Source organism: Balearica regulorum, chromosome 2 (assembly GCF_011004875.1).
Source record: "Balearica regulorum gibbericeps isolate bBalReg1 chromosome 2, bBalReg1.pri, whole genome shotgun sequence".
NCBI lineage: Eukaryota > Metazoa > Chordata > Aves > Gruiformes > Gruidae > Balearica > Balearica regulorum.
Genome location: NC_046185.1, coordinates 563,880 through 585,405, shown reverse-complemented (window position 1 = coordinate 585,405; position 21,526 = coordinate 563,880). Strand labels below are relative to the sequence as shown.

At 49.3% G+C, this 21,526-nt stretch overlaps 1 protein-coding gene across 40 annotated transcripts in view; it reads right to left on the bottom strand.

Annotated features, from left to right (window-relative positions):
* Positions 1 to 20,881, bottom strand: part of SCRIB (scribble planar cell polarity protein) — a 113,426-nt gene extending 92,545 nt beyond the window's left edge. For 39 of the 40 annotated variants that reach the window (XM_075743104.1, XM_075743103.1, XM_075743117.1 and 36 more), the window contains exon 1: positions 20,446 to 20,726. In XM_075743104.1, coding sequence (XP_075599219.1) covers positions 20,446 to 20,607 — 162 coding nt within the window. In that variant the 5' untranslated portion in view covers positions 20,608 to 20,726. Of the gene's footprint in view, positions 1 to 20,445 lie in introns of all 40 variants that reach the window. The other variant, XM_075743118.1, reaches the window with a different exon arrangement.
* Positions 20,882 to 21,526: the final 645 nt, after the last annotated feature.

Below are 21,526 nucleotides of genomic sequence, written 5' to 3'. Positions count from 1 at the left end.
AAAAACTTCAAACTTCACAGAGCTGACAGACTACTATCAGATCTGTGCACAAACTTCCATTCAGCAAACAAGACAACAATAATACATCCCACTTCTTAAGATTCGCTTAAACTGGACTTGAACAAAATATTTTGATGTGATAAGAATTCAAATTAGTCAAAAGTCATCAGTGGAGGTCACAAAGAACAAATGCAGAATTACAGCGTTTCCACACAAGAATTAAGATTTTATATTTCAAAAAAAAAAAAAAAAAAAAGTTAAGCAGAATCCAAGTAAGCCACTTGTCTACCATGACTAGTAAAACCTTCTTGTTAATTGTTAGGTACCAGCCACTAACTCCTCATCATTAACCCCTTACCAACAGGACTGTGTCAATGAAATACTGCTAGCTGAAGCACAGATACACCAACAAGTCTGTACTTTCCCTTGATGGACTGCTTTGCTCATGAATGCCTTTACTATAGTGGCATAAACAGTTTTGCCAGCAGAGCATACCAATGTTTCCATAATCAGTCTAGTAGCCTTAACTGCCGTTGCATCATAGAAATGCAAAGGCAGAGCAGCACTGCTGAAGCAAATAAACAGATGCTGGTTGTTCAGCTGCTGTTCGGAGATGGGACCATCTTCAGAAATAAGCACTTAAAAGTGCAAAACAGATGTGCTTCCTGCTTATGCTAGCAAAGCTTTTAAAAAAACAGCAAGCAGTCCAAGTTTGTCTTATCTCTACTAGGACTACAGTTAATATTATGTAAAATATAGCAACATGATGTAATCAAGAACCGATAAGACTGCAAACACTGTATCTAACATGATGCATATAATCTTCAGTTCAATATTTTGTGAACTGGGTACTTCAACTCCTAACTCCAACAGACAAATTTACAAAGCAAGACTGCACAAGAGAGATTCATTTGTGATGCCGGAAATGGAGAATAAATTAATTTTACGTTTGTTACTGGAACTAAGAGTGAAAATCACGAATTTAGCACTACACTGAATGTCTGTATTAAGATGAAACACACATAACTTCAATATTTTCTGAATATCAAAAAAAAAAAAATCACCAAATCTGCATGACCTAGATCTTTCAGTGTCCAAACTTGACTGATAAAAGATCAAAAACAGAAGTTTGAATTAAAAAAAAGCAGCAATCTTTCACTGTTTCCTGGCATACCAGAAGCCTAAGGACCACACAGAATGAACACTGATTAGTAGAAAAGGACTCCAGTGCACAGGAATTCTGGCAGCTCGTAGTATGATGGAAGTTATCACAAATATTAAAAAAAAGGCCCAAGACAAAGATTATGGGGTGTACTAATACATTAACACCACAGTTGGGTAACTAGTGGGGGGAAAGCCTTTGTAAATTAAAATACTGCTGAAGTATGCAAATGGTTATGGGATGGGTAAGATGGAAAACTACTACAAAATTGTCTTGTAAATAAGATTCAGGGGGCATAAATTCTTACAATACCCAAAGCAGAGCAACTGAAATATAACAGATTGGAAATACATAGGTCATTATTCTCATTCATGTACTGATTGGCTGAAAATTAGTGAAAGGTATAAAGAGCCTGTAAAGCACTATAAGCCAAAAGATAAGAAACACTCCACAAAATTATAACATTGCAAAAAAAGACAGAAAAATGTGAAATACTGGCTCTGCAGCACGTTTGCAGATGCAACATCCTCATTCAGCAGTCCCTCCAAAGGCAAAAGCAGGCAAACATATTAGAAGTCATCTTCTGGCAGTCCAGCGAAGTTACCACCGACTGGAAAAGGGGAAACATAACCCCCATTTTTAAGAAGGGAAAAAAAAAAAGACCCAGGGAACTACAGGCCAGTCAGTCTGTAGTTGATCATGGAGCAGACCCTCCTGGAGACTATGCTCAGGCACAGGGAAAATAAGGAGGTGACTGGTGACAGCCAACACAGCTTCACTAATGGCAAATCATGCCTGACAAACTTGGTGACCTTCTACAATGGGGTTACAGCATTGGCGGGTAAGGGAAGGGCAACTGACATCATCTACCTGGACTTGTGCAAGGCCTCTGACACTGTCCCACATGACATCTTTGTCTCTAAATTGAGAGACAAGGATTTGACGGATGGACCACTCGGTGGATAAGGAATTGGCTGGATGGTCGCACTCAAAAGAGTTGTGATCAATGACTCAATGTCCAAGTGGAGAACAATGACGAGTGGCGTCCCTCAGGGGTCAGTACTAGGACCAGCACTGTTCAACATCTTTGTGGGTGACATGGACAATGGGATCGAGTGCACCCTCAGCAAGTTTGCTGACGACACCAAGCTGTGTGGTGTGGTCGACACACTGGAGGGAAGAGATGCCATCCAGAGGGACCTTGACAGGCTTGAGAGGTAGGCCTGTGAGAATCACATGAAGTTCAACAAGGCCAAGTGCAAGGTCCTGCACGTGGGTCAGAGCAGTCCCGAGCACAACTATAGGCTGGGCAAGGAATGGATTGAAAGCAGCCCTGAGGAGAAGGACTTGGAGGTATTGATTGATGAGAAGCTCAACATGAGCCGGCAGTGTGTGCTTGCAGCCCAGAAAGCCAGTCGTGTCCTGGGCTGCATCAAAAGAGGTGTGACCAGCAGGTCGAGGGAGGTGATCCTTCGCCTCTACTCCGCTCTGGTGAGACCCCACCTGGAGTACTGCGTCCAGCTCTGGGGGCCCCAGTACAGGAGAGACATGGAGTTGTTGGAGCGAGTCCAGAGGAGGCCATGAAACTGATCAGAGGGCTGGAACACCTCTCCTATGAGGACAGGCTGAGAGAGTTGGGACTCTTCAGCCTGGAGAAAAGGCGGCTCTGGGGAGATCTAATTGCGACCTTCCAGTACCCGAAGGGGCCTACAGGAAAGATGGGGAGGGCCTGTTTATCAGGGAGTGTAGTGACAGGACAAGGGGTAATGGGTTTAAGCTGAAGGAGGGTGGATTTAGATTAGATGTTCGAAAGAAATTCTTTCCTGTTAGAGTGGTGAGGCACTGGCACAGGTTGCCCAGAGAGGTTGTGGAGGCCCCACCCCTGGAAGTGTTCAAGGCCAGGTTGGATGAGGCTTTGGGGCAACGTGGTCTAGCGGAGGGTGTCCCTGCCCGTGGCAGGGGGGTTGGAACTAGATGATCTTTGAGGTCCCTTCCAACCCAAACCATTCTATGATTCTATGATTCTATAATTTCTGAAACAAAACTCTACTCCAATCTCTTTAAAAAGGTAACCTAGATCCATGGATTTTTCAGTCAAAAGGGACAATGAAGTAATATCCTTCTAATCCTTTGTATATCATAGAATCATGATAGTTACCCTGTTGGTTCCTGTTGCATCCGGAGCCCCTGGCTCATCTCCTCTATCACAGACCTTTATCACAGAATCATGAAATAATTCAGGTTGGAAATCTCATCTAACCTTCTGCTCAAAGCAGGCTCAGCTATGAAGTCAGACCATGTTGCTGAGGTCTTTGTCTAGTCAAGTCTTTCAAAACCTCCAACGATGGTCAACATCCATCATCCAAAAATCCTCTGTGCCCCTGGGTTCACCAATTAATTCTGACAGTGAAAAAAGCTTCCTTGTACCCAGACGGAACCACCTCATTCAATGACGCCCTGTGCTGCTTCTCCTCTCAATACCCTGCCAGGCTCTGTCTCTGTGATAACCTCCCTGTACACACTGGCAGGCTGCTATGAAGTCCCTCCAAAGCTCCAGCTCTCCACGCTGAAGAAGTGTCATTCCTGTGGTCTGTCCTGTCAAGGCAAGTGCTTCAGCCCCCATCCACCCTACGGACCCTCTCCTGAACTCACATCAGTTCGGCAGAGCCATTCCTGCATTGTGGGCCTCACAATGGATGCAGTATTGAGGCATGGTCTATGGAGTCCTGAGTAGAGGGGAATAATAATCACTCCCCCAGTCTCTGGGTGTGCTCCTATTGGTACATCCAGGGTGCTGCTGGCCCTCCATGATGCCAGGGCACCGTGCTAGACCCTGCGAGGAGCTGAACTCTGAATACATGGACCAAGGATGAAAGTCAAGCACCTTTAGCACAATGCCCAACAGGAAGAGTGAAGAGGAGGTGGCCATGTACAATACACAAAGAACGTTGCCAACAATAGTACATACAACATGAAGTCAAACTCGCAGGCCTATTTGCATAACCAAATAAAAAGCCTCAAATGTCCCTTTTTGCTGTTGTCAGGCAAATATTGAAGTGTGCAACCAATATAAACAACAGAAGAGAGCCATCAAAACTTTAGCAGACCCCTGACTGTGGCAAACCTTTCACAATCAAGCTGTTACAGTACACGACACTTGCTTGTCAGCTAGGCCGAGCTAATCACAATTAAACTGGAAAGACTACTTCTGTCTTAACAACGAATGATGCCTCAGCAACTTTGGAAGACCCACATCAATACTGAAATATGATGATATATACAGAAGTAAGAAAGGATGAAATCCCAGTGCAATTGTTAATGAGCCTCTTGATTCAGACCACTGCCTCTGGAGTAATTTTATAACAGAAAAGTATCAGGCTAACAGAGCAGAATCACTGCTTTAACAGTCAAAACTATCATCATTGCAAAGGAAAAAAAGTGTCAGCTTCAAATTGAAATCACAGAATCACAGAGCGGTACGGGTTGGAAGGGACCTCTGGAGATCATCTAGTCCAACCCCTCTGTTAAAGCAGGATTGCCTAGAGCAGGGTGCACAGGATGGCGTCCAGGCGGGTTTTGAATCTCTCCAGAGAAGGAGACTCCGCAACCTATCTGGGCAGCCTGTTCCAGTGCTCGGTCACCCTTAAAGGGAAGAAGTTTTTCCTCATGTTCGGATGGAACTTCCTGTGTTCCAGTTTGTGCCCGCTGCCCCTTGTCCTGTCACTGGGCACCACTGAAAAGTCTGGCCCCTTCCTCTAGACATCCATCCACCCTGTAGATATTTATAAGCATTGATCAGATCCCCTCTCAGTCTTCTCTTCTCCAGACTAAACACACCCAGGTCTCTCAGCCTTCCCTCATACGACAGATGCTCCAGTCCCCTCATCATCCTCATAGCCCTCCACTGGACTCTTCCAGTAGTTCCCTGTCTTTCTTGAACTGGGGAGCCCAGAACTGGACACAGTACTCCAGATGTGGCCTCACCAGGGCAGAGCAGAGGGGAAGGAGAACCTCCCTCGACCTGCTGGCCACGCTCTTCTGAATGCACCCCAGGACACCATTGGCCTTCTTGGTCACGAGGGCACACTGCTGGCTCATGAAGAGCTTGTTGTCAACCAGGACTCCCAGGTCCTTCTCTGCAGTGTTACTTCCCAGCAGGTCAACCCCTAACCTGTACTGGTACCTGGGGTTGTTCTTCCCTAGGTGCAGGACCCTACACTTGCTCTTACTGAATTTCATATGGTTCCTCTTTGCGCAGCTCTCCAGCCTGTTCAGGTCTCGCTGAATGGCAGCACAGCCTTCTGGTGTGTCGGCCACTCCTCCCAGCTTAGTATCATGAGCGAATTTGCTGAGGGTACACTCTGTCCCCTTGTCCAGGTCATTGATGAATATGTTGAATAAGACCGGACCAAGCACTGACCCTTGGGGCACACCGCTGGCTACAGGCCTCCAACTAGACTCTGCACAGCTTATCACCACCCTCTGGGCTCTGCCATTCAGCCAGTTCTCAACCCACCTCACTGTCCACTCATCCAACCCACGCTTCCTAAGCTTGCTAATGAGGATGTTATGAGAGACGGTGTCAAAAGCCTTGCTGAAGTCAAGGTACACAACATCCACTGCTCTCCCTTCATCCACCCAGCTAGTCATACCATCATAGAAGGCTATCAGATTGGTCAAGCATGATTTCCCCTTGGTGAATTCATGTTGACCACTCCCAATAACCACCTTCTCCTCCACATGCTTATTGATAACCCGCAGAATGAGCTGTTCCATCATCTTTCCAGGGATGGAGGTGAGGCTCACTGGCCTGTAGTTTCCTGGGTCCTCCTCCTTGCTCTTTTTGAAGACTGGAGTGATGCTGGCTTTCCTCCAGTCCTCAGGCACCTCTCCTGTTCTCCATGACCTTTCAATGATGATGGAGAGTGGCACAACAATAACATCTGCCAGCTCCCTGAGCACCCGTATTATTACAACCAGCCAAGCAGAGAGCCATCCTGACCATATAGCTCTCATCTTCAATGGTTAGGTCAGTCCTACTCAAGGAATGTTTCCACACAGCACACTGTGGTTTTATTTGAGGTTATCCAGAGAAACAATAACAGGCTCAGCCAGTTTATGAAAACAAGAAACACTGGTAGCAGCAAATACAGGCTCCATTTGGCAGATTCACCTTTGGCTTCTGCTGAGGAACTGAAATACCTGTGTATTGAGAAAGTCCTAAGCCTCACTTACTGATGCTGAGACCCGCTGATCTAGGACACTGATCATGTAAGGATGCCTGACACCCACTTGGCAGAGCTTCTCACCCAGTGAGATGCAAAAGCACAAAAGTCCCCGATCCCATGGAGTTCAGTATACAGAAATGTTTTGTCTGCATTTAATTTATAAGCCAGGTTAGCCCACAGCTCCAGCTTTGGTCAATGGTGAATTCTTACATGGGAAAGTCGAGTGAACCCAGGAAGGAGGAAATACCCACCTCATTTAGAAATGAGCTTCTGGCCTCATATCCTCAACATGTCATGACTGCTCCCCAGTAATGCAGATGGGTGGCACTAGAGGTGGTGCTGGTCAAAATTAAGAGAAGGAGATGCCTAACTCCTGAGTAGAGACAGAAGTCTGAGAGTGCCCTGTAACCCTTCCTCATTCATTATGAGAGGAACTCTGACTGTCCAACTCCAAAACTGGTTGCATCAGCCGCCTCCAGTTCTGCAAGAGAGAATGGAGCCAGCCGCCACTGCCTTCACACACAGCCTCGATCAGCATGAGGCAGGCATCTCACTGCCTATGGACACTAGCACAGAGCTTCCAGCTAAATTAAGTGTCTAGAAAGCCAATGGCTGCAAAACTGCAAAGGAGTATGCAGCAGCACAGTGAGTGAGGGATGTAGATTTCCAAATATAGCAGTTCACTCAAAAAGGCAGTCTGCATCGTGGAGGCAGGTCCAGCTCTCAAGATCAGCTAGTCCAACCTCTGCTTAAAGCAGGGTCAGGTATAGCAGGTTATCCAGGGCTCGGGTTGTCCACTCGGGTTTTGAATATCTCCAATGATGGACATTCTGCAACCTCACTGGGCAACACATTCCAGTGTTTGACTACCCTTCCATTAAAATAATAATTAAAAAAGTAAGAGTCCTCTCTTTCACTCTGTGCCTGTTACCTCTTGTCCTGCCATTGGACACTACTGAGAAGAGTCTGGTTCCATCTCCTTTGTTCCCTGAAATCAGATACACATTGGTAAAATCCCCCTAAGCCTTCACTTCTCAAGGCTGAACGGTCCCAATTCTCTCAGCCTCTCCACAGATCACAGATGCCCCAGTCTCTTAATCAGTTTTGTGGCCCTTCATTGGACACACTCCTGTATGTCCACGTCTTCCCTGCACTGGGGAGCCCAGCACCGGACACAGTCCTCCAGATGTGGTTTCACCACAGCAGAACAGAGGGGAAGAATCACCGCCCTTGACCTGCTGGTAATGCTCTTCCTAACTGCTGGTCAAATTGTGGTCTACCGGGTCTCCCCAGTGTTTCTGCAAAGCTGCTTTTCAGGTGGTCGGTCCCCTGCTTGTACTGCTGCATGAGGTTATTTCCCGCCAGGTGTAGAAATTGGCATTTCCCTTCGTTGAACTCCATAAGACTCCCATTGGCCCATTTTTCCAGCCTGTCAAGGTCCCTCTGAACAGCAGCACAACAATCCAGTACACGCAAAGTCACACACAGCATGTATACACAGCAAAGTCATAAAGGGCCCTTGCAAGCCCAGTCTCTTGTCCAGAAGGGGCCCCAGAAAACGTCTGGAGGAGGTTCCGTCCTCCTCTCTGTGATCAGCATGCCTCCAACTAAGCTGCGTTTCTTCAGCTTGCTGACATGACATACTTTCTCCAAACCTCAATCCTGCCTCTTTGACTGTTGATGTTCGTTATCTGTGAAGCTCCCAGCATCAGTACTGAGGCTGCAGCAAAGCCCCAGGACATGAAAAAAAGGTTAATGGAGCTATTAGGTTAGCCTGGAGAACCACAGTATTTGGATAGTGATGCTGGGAATTTGGACACCACCCCCAAGGGCTTCCTTTCTGCTGCAGAGTAATGCTTAGCAGAGCCTTGCTTCCTCCCCCTGCTCACTTATTCAGTCAGATCAAGACATGGAAAATTAAAAAAGGAGAAAGGACAATGGATAAAAGGATCAGAACAAACCTTCTGAGCTACCACGCAACTGTGACGTTTCCCAGAAACAACAAAATCCCGAAGGCAGGCCTGGAAAGCCAACCATTCCCCAAATAGGATTAATGGCCAAAGAGCCAGGCAGGCTTGGTGGGGCAGACAGTGCCAGGTAACCCAGCCACCCCCATGTTGCCACCACTGGCTCTTCAGAAGAGGCACGGTGGAGCTGGCCCCACTGCTCTGGCAGGAAGAAGGGAAAGGGCTTCAGTCCCGGAACGACCCAAGCAGTCTGATGACGTACAGCAGGGTCAGGGACGCAGATCTACCAAGACCATCAAGTTTCCCATGCAGACTGCTGGTGCCCATGACGCTGGGATCCAGCCTGCAGCAATCACGGCCACAGAGTCCCTGCAACAAGGCCAGAGCTCTATACACATCCATGGTTCACACAATGGCAACACAAGCCCGTATGTCCTACAGCTCCCACCACACATGCAGAAAGATGCATCTTCACAGCCAAGCAAGCAGAGAAAGCCATTCAGGTGCTGAAGCCTGGGACCTGGAAAACACTGACTACTTCTACATGCAGACTGCTCTCCCCTTCCAGGACAGCCCCAGGGCCCAGCTTAGTTTCATGCCTCTTTTCTGAATCTTTGTTTTCCTGAGGCTACAGCCAAAGGGCTTCTGGCCTACCCAAGGCAAACTCCTCCTCTCCCCTCACCTGCTGCTGCTTAAGCAAGGAGATCCCCTCCACACTCCCCATGCTGACACACAACACTGACATACGTGTGAAGCATATAATATAGAGGCATCCGTCCCGTTTCACACCCCAGACTTCAGTCCCTGCCAAAGGCACTGTGCGTAGTCTCAGTGGAAGGGGACTAGGACACAGGAGTCATTGTTCCCCAGCATCACCTTGCTACTCTCCTCCCATGGCCAGCCCCCAGGCTGCCCGTCTATACCTGGAGGAGAGCCATCTCCACGGTGGCCAAGAGGGAGGGAGGAGGGCAAACAGAGACCTGGGCTCCTCTACCACTTTCTCCGGAGAAGGAGCCACGCTGTTCTGCAGCACAAGCAGCTCACAGGGACTGCCTTGGCACCAGGACCTGCTACAAACAGCAGAGAGGAGGGGGGCAGCTGTCAAGTGCCATCAGGGACATTTCTGCCCTCAACCAAGCATGCTGTGAGCAGGCTTCAATGAAACACCTCATATAGATGGGGCATTTCTCAAGGTGAGATGGCTGCAGCACTGCTGAAGGGGAGCAGGACATGTGCCAGAGGAAGAGGAGTCAGACACCCAGCTTACACAACTGTAGAGCCACAACGATCTTACACATAGGCCAATGTCTCTGAAATAAGGCGGTGACAATTTATACATTTGGAGACCAGGAACTGGTCTACAGTGTAAACAGCCTTCACACTGGAATTGCACAAAACCTTTTTGCTTCTGCAGCCAAAACTATCAAGGTGTTCCCAAGCTCTGCTAGCCAAACAGTGGCTCTCAGACACCTCCTTTTCCTCAAAAACAACCTGTGACAACCCAGGCTGCCTCCAAGACAAAGGCCCAGAGACCAGGTGATTTTCCTGCAGGGACTGAGCACACCAACCATGCCTGCTGCGTTAATTCTCCTCCAACACAGGCTAAGGGAATCCAAGGCAGAGGTTCTGCTAACCTTTCCGATCCTAGAAGTGCCAGTGATAAAGTCAGGTCCTCCTTACACCTCATTACTCTTCAGAGAATTTCAAGTCCAACTGTCAAACCCTGCTGGTACAGTCCCACCGCCTTCAGCAGGACAGCACATGTTTAATTAGAGGCAGGATCAGACTGTGTAGCAGGAAAATAATTACAATTCTCCCGGTGATTCACAAGCAAGAAGAGGGCCTGGTTTCCCATGCCATCACAGGCTGGGCTCACAGCAGCACACAGCAGAGCTCTGTGTTTGTCCCCAACCAGAACGAATGCACAGGACTCTGCCACCATGGGCAGGAGATGTCGGTCAGGAGTGAAATGCAGCAGCTCAGGCAGCTCCTCGAAATGCTCACAGCAAAACCAGATCACGCATTTGAGCTCTGTGTTTCATTCACGTTTTCCTGGTTAAATGTGGGCTTGACATCTTAAGAATTGCCCACGGAGGAAGCAGAGACTCTGCTGTGTGCTCCGCAGAAAAGCCGTCAGCACATAGGAGCACGCATGTCTGCCTTTCCAGTCTCAGAGACCTACAGGTAGGAGAAGCGTGAACAGAACGGGGGTCCCTCCTTTTACATCTGTGACGAAAGAAAGAGCTGATCTTTGATGGTTGTGGCAGTGGGATTGCCTTTGGGGAAAGCCAGCTGTACAAGAGAGATTCAAGTGAAGCTGGAAGCAAAAACTGCAAAGCAAAACACTTGGGAGTTGATCAGCTCTAAGGTTAAACTCAGACCTTCCAAGTCACTGTGCTCAAAGCCAAACACCTCACAGGTGACGCCACAGAACCAGGAAGACTTCTATCCCACAGCAGGGCAGCTCGGGCAGGACACCAGCCCCAGAGGCTGTACAGCTCCTGTAGCAGTGCAGGAATCAGTCCACTTCCAGCAGAGCCAGGCGCCTCCAGTTAGCGCTAGGTTGCATCACCAGAGCAGTGATCTCAAGACATGCCTTTCCCTGTATCGAGAGAAACAACCCAAGCAATGTATATTCCCGAAATAGCTAGATTCAAGAAGAATCGCTCCACCTGAAATCCAGTGAGGCTAACATGGTTAACAGTAGCAGAGGTCATAAAAGTGATTGCAGCTGCTGAGAGATGAGAGATCAGTTTGGAGCTCCGGTGGAGAAGCCGCACTTCAGCCCCCGTGGGGAAGCCCAGGTGCCACAGGGAGGGCACCACTATCACTACCCAGGCAGACCCTCACACCTGGGCGTTCCTCAGAGAGCCCCATGCCAGTTACCCAGAAGTTCAGTCTGACCCACCTCAGCAGGTGTAGGACACAACCACAGGCAGTGGATACAGACCCATTTACCATCCCAAACAAGGGATGTTCCCAAATAACTGACTCAAACTACAGCCGTGTTTCTTTCTCCACTCCTCACAACATTTGCCACAGATACTAAACTGGCTTTAGCCTCTTCTGGCCCCAAGCACATAATCACAAACACCTGAAAGGCAGCAACTCCACAGAGTCCCAAAGAGAAACAGCTGATACTCTGCAGCAGCCAGACACCAGGCACAGCAGCCTTTGGACAAGCTCACATTTGCAGCCAGACTGCCATGGCAGGCCACCTTCCCTGTGCTTCAGCAGGGACAGTAAAGGGGGGGTCTCCTCCCTGTCTGCCCCCACAGCACAGGAGGAGGGGACAGTCCTCGGCTGCCCACCTCAGGCAGATCTATGACAAGGAGGAGATGCCGGGACGGGCCTGGCGAGGCAGGGCAGCTCCTGGCAGGGCAGCAGCGCTGAGCACACTGAACACACTGAGCGGCTCCACATGCCCCCCCACACACCGGAGCTCAGAGCCGGGGAGGAGACCGACCCTAGACACATGCAGGCTGCTCCCTGGCTGCCTGACACAGCAACACAGCCCTCCCTAACACAGACTGGACGGATTTCCGACTATTTAACCCCACATATCAGGCCCTGAGGAATGTATTTCGAATATATAAAAGTACTTAAGCATCAGGAACACATTCCAGCTAAGACAAAGCAAGCTGTCTCCAAGGCAAACGTTCACCAGCTGCTTCTTCCCAGGCATCTAAGAGGGGACTGAGGAATGCAGTCCCCTCTGGGGCCGGACACAGCAACTGTTCCCCTGCAGACAGCGCACTGCCGGAGGACAGCACGCAGGAGCAGAGTGGAACCTGTGGTCCAAATGAAACGACGAACCTATTCAGGGCCACAGAAAGGAAATCCCCAAGCCACAATTAGATCACGACACCATAATTAACACCTCACTCTTGCAAAGAGCCGTTTGGGGGGTTTTACTGACCGCGGCAATTCATGGTCTTAGACTGCATCTTAAACACAAAAGCAGCACCCTACAACTACGTAACCAAAGGGGCCCTCTACTGAAAGCAGAGCACGAGCGACCTCCACCCCAGTCCTGTACAGTGGGCTGGGAGGAGTCCAAAGGATGAGTGCCACCGACACATCAGCAATGCCTGTGGCAGACACAGAGCATCCAGTGGCATTTTCCACTGAAATAGTCAAAAGCATTAATCTGGAGAGACCTGTTGAGATCATTTCATGAGACAGTGTTCTGGCTACAGGTGAAGCAGCAAAATGTAACACACCCCAAGTACTACTCAAAGACCTCTCCCCCTTTGTCCTACCATTTATCTCTCCCCAGCCAGCCCCCTTCCTGGCACACCAGCACCGCAGGAATGGCCTCCTGCAGCATAACCAAGGGACCTGACCCGTCAATCTAGTTCTCTTCTTCTAAACCATCTTCTGACCAAAGAAGGGTCAACTAGCAATTATAAAAAAGTAATTTACTTATCTGTAATGCCACAAATATTAGCAACAGGGAAAAATGCCAAGAGTTATACAATAACTTGTTCCCATTGTTTCAAATAGGACTGTGTTTTCTTGAGGCGGAAATCATATCACCCTATAAGTTTATACAACAGATGCATCTCCGGCACTGAGAGGCACCATAAAACAAACAAAAAAAAACCCCAACAAATAAGCCCTAAACCTGAAACTGGGAAACCGAGACAAGGCAGACGAGAGTCTATTAATTGGTACAGAGAAGGGTATTCAGACTACAGCAGAGACTACACTCGGGGTTCATGGAAGGACATTTGGGGGACTGGACAAGTCTTAAGAGTTAAGTGTCCCTGTGTGGAAGGAGACAGCAGGAGATTGTCAGACACAAAAGACACAAACAACTCCTCTGAACAGGAAAAGTACAAAGAATAGGAAGATGCCAAAGCAGCTCCCAGAGGAACAGCTCAGACATACACCATTAAATGCCCTGAACTAGAAATGGAAAAAGGAGTAGCCAGAAACCGCTGAGAACCTTGCAATGCAAGAGCTCTGTAGGCCATCACACCCCTCTGCCTCAACACGCGGTGCTTCTTACCATCCACCATGGACTTTCACCACTGTTCTCTGCCTCATCTGAGTTTCTATCACAGAGACAGTGAAACAAGGTTATGAAATGCAGGAATATTCAGGGAACATACGCAACAGGTCAGAGGAGACCTAAAGAGGTTAACCTAGTCCTGCCTTTACCCCTGATCATCAATGAAACACCACCTAAGCCATTCCTGGCAGATACTCAGACGACAGCCAAAGGGAATAAGGAGAGATCTTACAGGTGCAAGCAGATCAGGAAATGCGCAAATGCTCTGTAGGGCCATTGCGATATCACGTTTATGTTTTAGAGACAGCATCCTGGAACATGAGCAAGAGAAGGTGTGAACCTATGCCAGTAATTGTCACCAAGGAATAGGAGGAATCCCAAAGGTGAAAACTCATTCCAAGCAGCCAACGTAGCAGCCAATACACCCAAAGACAGGGATGATGTTATTAACCACACAACAGAGACATATCTAGAGGTTTATAGTAGCTGGGTCAGTTGAACCCAGAGGAAAGACTGAGTAGGTGCTTTCACTGATGACCTCCCTATGTCATACAAAGCCAGTGCAAAGGAAGATTTGGTGACAGACACCACCATTTAGGCCACAGTCACCTAAATCTTTACGAACTCTTTGCTTCACTGAACTAGTATGCCTTTTTACCTCACTGTTACACTCATTTGAACTTTCTCCAAGACCTGAGCTCCTTCTGAGATCCACACAGGGCAGCACACCTATACGCTGTCCAACAACGAAGCTGACCACAGACCTTGGAGCTCACAGAGGAATATTAATAGTCAATTCTTCTTTGTAGACCTTAAAGCATAAAATCACTTCCATGCTCCTCTTTCCTGTTCTCTTGTTTGTATGTTCAAGAGTTTTATTAGCTCTTTTTTCCATAACTAGGCCTATATTCAGCTACTACCACTCCAGCACAAATCCTAAATCCCCCTAGTCACCACCCAGGATTTATAAGACAGTCAGTTACTGCACAGGGAGTAAAGAATGAGAGTGAAATGGCCTGCATTTATTTCAACTTCTGGGCAGCAGCACATCCAGAATACCTGGCTTTTGGAGAAACAAAACAACATCCATTTGTACACATTAACTCATACAGCTCCTGAACTCCTGGAAGGAACAGAGAGGCATGCCAACTCTGTGCACAGGTCTCATAACAATCAAGTGAAACCAGTTTCTTGACTGGTTTTGTTGAACACATGCAGCTTGCAGTTTTGACAAAGTCTGTGATGTGACTTCACATACAGAACAAGAAGGTGCCCACCCCACACTCAAGCCTTAATGGGCACCAAAGCTGGATCAGTCTCTTACGGCATGGTGAACCACGAAGGAGTCCAGTCACCAATGATTTGTGGTTCCCCGACTTTCTCAGGGAAGGGCTATTAGCATAGAGAGATTAAAAGGAGCAGCTTTACTCCTCCATGGAAGTAAATAAAACCCAAGATCCTCCTTGCAGGCCCCAGATGCTAGGAAATTAAAAGCTGCTCTTAATTAGCTTTGCAAGGCCCCACCTTGTCTTGGGAAAGTGACAAACACCGCTCAGGTTTCACCCTGCTCAGTGCAGCAGGATCCCAGGCTCTGGACAAAGGACACCGATGCTCTTGCCCCAGGCCAAGGGCAACCAAACAGGAGGAACCACTGAAACCCAGACTGCTTCTACCAGCCCAGGAATGCCCTCGCCAAGATGCAAATAGCAACAAGCCAGAACAGGAAGGAATCTACACTGGACCCAACAGGCCTCCTCTCTCTGGTGTTCTAGTCAGGTGTCCACCTCTCATAACTTTCAGTGCAAGCTAGTAACAGCTCACTGAGCAGCAGGAAAAAAGTTTTCTGCACTGGACCAAATTTATCATGGGAGCTTTGGTAAGGAAAAAGCAGAGCAGAGAAACTGCAACCCCCTGCACTAGACATCCCTAGGCTTGCCTCTTCAGCACTACCACTATTCAAATACTTGGTATCAAAGCTAGCTCTTCAAGTTCCTCCTTTTTCCCCTCTCTGCATGATCCCTCAGCCTGCCCCCCCCCAACCCAGGTATCCTTCCAGCAGCCTGTTCCTCTGCATAATCCTGCTGACACAGAAGAGATGTCTCCTCCCTCCTCCGCATCGACTTGTTCATAATTTTCAGTCCTTACTCAGCTCCACCCTCTCCTCCTCCTACACCAGGTCCTACGATCTCTGCTCCACCCAGGTTTCTTCTGACCTCTCCCTTTTGCCTTACCATATGCCAAATCTGAGCACTCCTCTGAAAACCCAGCAAGAGCCTCTGGATCCCTGTCGATCACACTCCACTCCTGGGCTGTGACCAGCTCTGTCTGCCACCTCCAAATTCCTCCTCCAAATTCCAGACTGAGTTCATTCCTTTCCGGTGAGACCTGCACCTCTCGTGCTCATGGAGGGTGGACTAAATGAGTCAGGTGGTTTTTGCAGCTATAATTTAGCAGGGCTATATCCCTAGCTGAAGAACCTGCTATTTACCCTGCTGCTGTAGTGTGCTACACACTCACAGCCCTGCAGAAATCACTTTATGCAAGCCAGGTAGAGCAGAAGTCAGCACAGAGCAAGGCATTTCCTCCTCTGGAATTCAGACCCTCATGAAGAGCACAGGGAACTTCTCAAATGGAATTCATCATTTTCCGTAAAATCATGCTGTATCACCCTGGCAGCAAATCTCTGTAACAAGGTAGCAGATGCTCCTAACACAGATTTAATCTATTACTTCAAACAACCAGAGTATAGCCACCATAATGAGACATCTGAACTTAAAACAGGCAAGATTCCACATGGGACAAATAAAAAAAAGCAAGAGCAGACAGAAGAGTGTTTGGCACTGTAGGAAGGAGAGAAACAACCACTCGCTTCTACACCTTGGAAGACAGTGTTCAGAAAAGGGCAGTGGTGTCGTTCGGAAACGCCAGGAGGCAGGCAGATCACCTAATCAGATCAAGAGCAAAGCAGCAGCAGAAGGGGACATGGGAAGTACAGAAGAAAATGGTGCCACAGTAAGAGCAAGAGTTTGCCACTGTTTCTGGACTCTGGAACAAGTGGAATAAAGACAAATAAAAGCAAGTCAGATAGACATGGCCTGGTAGCAGGCACTAGGTAAGAAAACCCACAGAAGACGAATCAGGTAAATTCAAACATTTTCAAAGGAAGTTGCTTGCTAACTGTAAAACAAGATGACCTTTCTAAAAGCCAGCTGCCCTTCCATTCTTTTGCTTCAAAAATCACCTCCACATGGAAGCCTTCCCCAAAACCCCTGCTTGAGCACTTAACAACAAACTTGCTCTGGTCAAACTTGCTGCCAAAGACTCTATATACTCTCTCATTCACTGATCTCCATTTGCTGCTCTCCTCTCCTGCCCCTACATGCTCATCTCAGCAGTCCTCCTCTAAACCCTTCTCCCAAGGAATGGGTACACGCAGCTCTATTTTGTGAAACACACTTTCCTTCCTCCCCATCTTCCTTCATGTTACACACAAATCCTCCTCCCAGTCTCTCTCTCTCTCTCACACACAAAAGGCACGTTTCCATGAAGGGCTTCTCAAATGGAAAGCATCCTCCCTACCCCAACCAAAGACCTCTCCCATTGCCCTCCCTCAGGGAAAATACATGCCCAGATTGAGTATTGCTGTCCTCTCTTTCCCTGGTGGAAGGCAAATTTATTTTCAATTTTCATCCCATATCCACCTTGTATAACATGCAGATACCTAATGCAGGAGTAAGTATCTGTCCCTACCTACATGGCCCCCAATGGTAATATCCTTTAATAATGCCTTCCTTCACGTGATTTGCGTGCCTGGGACTAAAAAGTGCACCTCTTCACCGCTCACGTAAGTTCTATTAGCATAAAACATTAGGGCACATACTAGGTCAAAACAGCTGGAGGAAACTGGGTAGGGGGCCTGGAAAGGGGAAAGACTGTGGGGCCTATTCCTGCTTACTCTTCCTGACGTGTCTCCAGGGCAGAGCATCTCTAGGCAGCATCCACCAGCCTCTTGGCTTTTTTCAGGAGCAGGTGGCACTCAGGGGTGCTCTGCCTGTTTCCCCTCCTGTTCCCCAGCTGCACATATTTGATGCTCACCTTGCTTGTGAGGGAGAGGACATTTAGGTTTTGCTGGGGATGGGCTGATACTCAGCACAATTGGAGAAAGCCCATAGCAGCCGCAGATAGTACTTGATACAGAAGAGTGCGAGTACAGCAAGTCCAAAATGATACTTCCTCTAAGTGTCTCCTGGGATATGCAGCAAAAAGCAAGATGGTGTCTTTCTATATAATAATTTTTGGTTTTTTTCTCTTCCGTGAACTGGTCCACTTCTTTCCCAAACTCATGTAAACTTTCAGCATCCATCACATCATACAGCAAGTAGTTCCACACTTCAGTTTAACTACACTTTGCATGAAAAATTACTTTATTTATTCTGACCTAAACCCTTTTCATTTTCATTTAATGCCCCCCAGTGCTTGTGCAGGAAGAAACAGTGGTCAGTTGCTCCCTGTTCACTCCCTCTAGGCCATTTGTGATAGTCCAGAACTCTGCCATCTGACGGAGGAATGGCACTATCTTTTTCAGACTGAAGAGATCTTGTAAACATTTATTTTCCTTGTGCAAAAGCTGTTGCATATTGGGTCTGATCACGCCATTTCCTGCTCCCCATTCTCTGCACCTCTTTTGACTTTACTACATCTCTTTTGAGACTAGAGGACCAGAACCTGATCTGTCTGGTCTCTATTGTTTTTCTGATAATTCCTAGCCAGAAAAGTCTAAACATCTGGGGAATCTCAAATACCAGAGAGGAACCTGTGCTCCCAGGACAGGTCATGGCAAGAGCTCTGATGCTCCCAAGCTGAACAGATATAACACCTGGAGTTAAACAACAATGTTCACTAATACAAACTCTTCAGGTGACAACAGGAAGGAGACACAGTGCTTAGGACAGATGCAGAGTATCTGCTATCACAGGCAGGATTGTATCTATCCGATCACAAACTAAATAAAATGTCAGTATAAAATTTGCATTCATAATCAAAAAGATGCTCTTCAAAAGCTAACCAAAACCCAGTAGTATTTCAGTCCAAACGGCTTCTATGTAAACACAAGGTAGGACTGTGACTATTCAGCAGGATACAAAGGAGTTGAGCTGCGCAAGGATAGGCAAGTTCACTGCAGATATATCGCAATTAGCCTCCTCTGCAGAAAAAGACTTACACTCATTCTTGAGTCCTAACCTGCCTATAACACACATTTTCCAGTAGTTTGAGAAATATCCCCGCCTAAGGTATAACAAGATCCCAAGTGACACGACAGAAGAGAGCTGATAAAGTATCACACTAGTGTCTCCATACCTGAATGATGTGCCCTCACAACTGAAGCCCACAAGCAGCCTGGCTCACAGTAATTCAAAGGCAGACAAGCAGGAAAGAGAGAATGCAAAAATATTAGACACATCAGGAGATCAAGAATCTGCTGTTTCTATACAAGAGAATCTGTTTAGGTAGGAATGCATAAATTGTACAGTTTAACAAAACTGAACCAAATTATTTCGGCCCGAATCAAAACCAAGGTTTTGGTCTGCATGTTTTGGTTTTGTTCCAGATTTCATGGCAAATTTCATAACATGTCAGTAATTCAATGAGAAACTTTAAAACAAAAAATAATGACCTATTTCTCAATTTTTTTAATAAAAAGGTGACTTAGTCTACATTCACTGACAAGCATCTATCCAAACAAGCTAGAGTCAAATACTTTCTTTCTCTGGCACAAGTAATACTTAACCTTTTAAAAATAGTACAACTTCCACAGGGGATGCAGTAAAACTTCCTCCAGAATATCCTATATCCAGTAATGTCTTAAGGCCTTCTCCTTCCCAAGAGGCAGGTTCAAATTCCAGTTCTTGTTTGCAGCGTCCTATGCAATCCTCCTCCCAATCCTAATCCAGATTACCCAGCAGAACAGGAACACCATCGTTTCAGTTCCTGCTGAATGGTACTTTAGGGCCCAAACACAACAGCTCGGCCCGTACCCAAGACTCCTGCCTTGTGAAAACAAACCCTTTGGGAGTCAGAGATGTCTGGATCAAGCCAGCAGCTGTCTGCTGAGCAGATCTCCAGTCCTCTACTTCTACACAGAAATCATGTTGGCATGGTGTGGGGCAGCACGCTAAGGATTTATCACCAGTGTTATCTGTGCAGAGAGCTCTGTGGCTAAACAGAATTGTGGAAGAAGCTGCAAGTGCAGGCTGAAGTCCCAGATAATAAGTATAAAGCACCTCTATCACTTTTAATAAACGTATTTGATAGCTTTTGTGGTTTATGGATTAAACCAGAGTTTTTAAATTCACATTGTACTTTCCTTAGCAATAAGTGTGGCTCACAGGACTACTGATTTAGGTGAAGCATTTCTCCTTCACGAGCAGGAGACCCCTGTATCGGGCAGAGGAGCTCAGCCTCACGGCACCCACCGACCGGCCAGGCAGCGGGCGCTCCCGAAGCGAGGGGCTCCCCTTCCCGTGGCAAGCTGCGACGAGCCAGCCGGGCGTCTACGGCCGCCGGCTCCCCGTGGGGAGCAGGAAACCCACCCGCGACTCCCGCTCCCACAGCTGAGGCGCTCGGCCCCGCCGGTTCCGGCAGCCCCACTGCTCCGCTGCCCGGCCCCGGATTCGGCGAGCAGCACGGAGAAGTCGGCCGGGGCTCGGACAGACCGAAGCCGCGCTACCCACCGAGGACACGGGGGAAGGAAAGCGGCGCAGCCGGGAGGAGGCTGCTCCCAGGACCGAGTAGGCCGGGGCAGCGCTCCTCTGCTCCGCTCACGGGCCACCGAGAGGCAGCTGAGGGGAGAAGGCGCCGGCGGCCTCAGGCGGCCCCGGGAGGACGGCGGAAAGGGGCGGCCTCCCGCCAGGCCGGGCCGGGCCGGGCCCCACCGGCCTCCAGCCCCACCAGGCCGGGCCGAGACCGCGGGGCCGGGCGGCGGCCGCACTCTCCGGACCGCAGCGGACCGAGGCCGGGCTGGGCCGGACCAGCGGCCGGGTGCGAGAGGGCCGCGGCGGGCCGCGGCCTCACCTTGGGCAACTCCCGTAGCTGGTTGGCGTCCAGCAGCAGCTCCTCCAACGAACGGCTGTAGCGGTAGATCTCCTCGGGCACGGCCTGCAGCGAGCAGTGCCGCCGGTCCAGCGCCTCCACGTGCCGGTTGCAGCGCCAGAGCGGCGGCATGCACCGCAGCATCGCGTCGGGCCGCGCCGGGGCTCGGCCGCGATCGGCTCCGGGCGCGCAGGGGCGGGCCCGGGCAGGAGTCGCCGCGCCGGGAAGGGGCCTGCCCGAGGGAGGGCCCGGATGTGCGGGGGGGCGGGCGCTGCAGCAGGGCCGCCGCGGGCCGAGGGGAGGCTCCGGTTCCGCCGTCCGGCTGCGCCCCGGCTCCGCGCCGCCCCTTGGGCCTGGCCGCCGCGCTCGGGTCCCGCCGCTCCCGCCCGGGCCCGGTCGGCTCCTGGGGCCGCACCGCCCCCCCGCGAGCGTCCCTGGGAAAGGGAGTCCGCTCCCGCCCTGCCCCGCGCCCGCCCCGGCCCCGCCCGGCCACCCTCGGGTCGGGCAGCGCCGGAGTGCCCGGGCCGGAGCGCAGGGAGCCGCCGGCCGCCGCCCTCGGGCTGGACCCGTCAGGCCCAAGCAGGCCCCGTCCAGGGAGGGTCGGCGGCTGCCGGGCGGCAGGGGCTGCACCGACAGCCCCGGCTGCCGGGGAATAGACCGGAGCCGGCTGTGAAAGCGGTGCCCGGCATCGCTGCTGGCGGTGTCCTGGTGCCGTCAGCCAGCCCAGCCCCGCCCGAGCACCGGTGCAGTCAGCCTCCACCCCGAAAGCTCTTAGCCTTCTCCCCTGATGTTACCTCTCAAAGGGAAAAATAACCCAAATTTTAGTTATACAGTGAGAGCTGTGAGGATTTCCTAAGTAACACTCTCATAATTGGCAGCTGCTGGAGTCAAGTTTAGAATATGACACATTACTGGAAAAATACTTTTAAAAAAAACCTGTGTCACTGCATGACATTTGTGAGGCATCAACATATCTCTCTCAAAAGACTAGTTAGACTAAAGATAGCATATGAAGGCAACCAGAAGCATGAAATGGGTTCTCTATGAAGAGAGTTCAAACAAT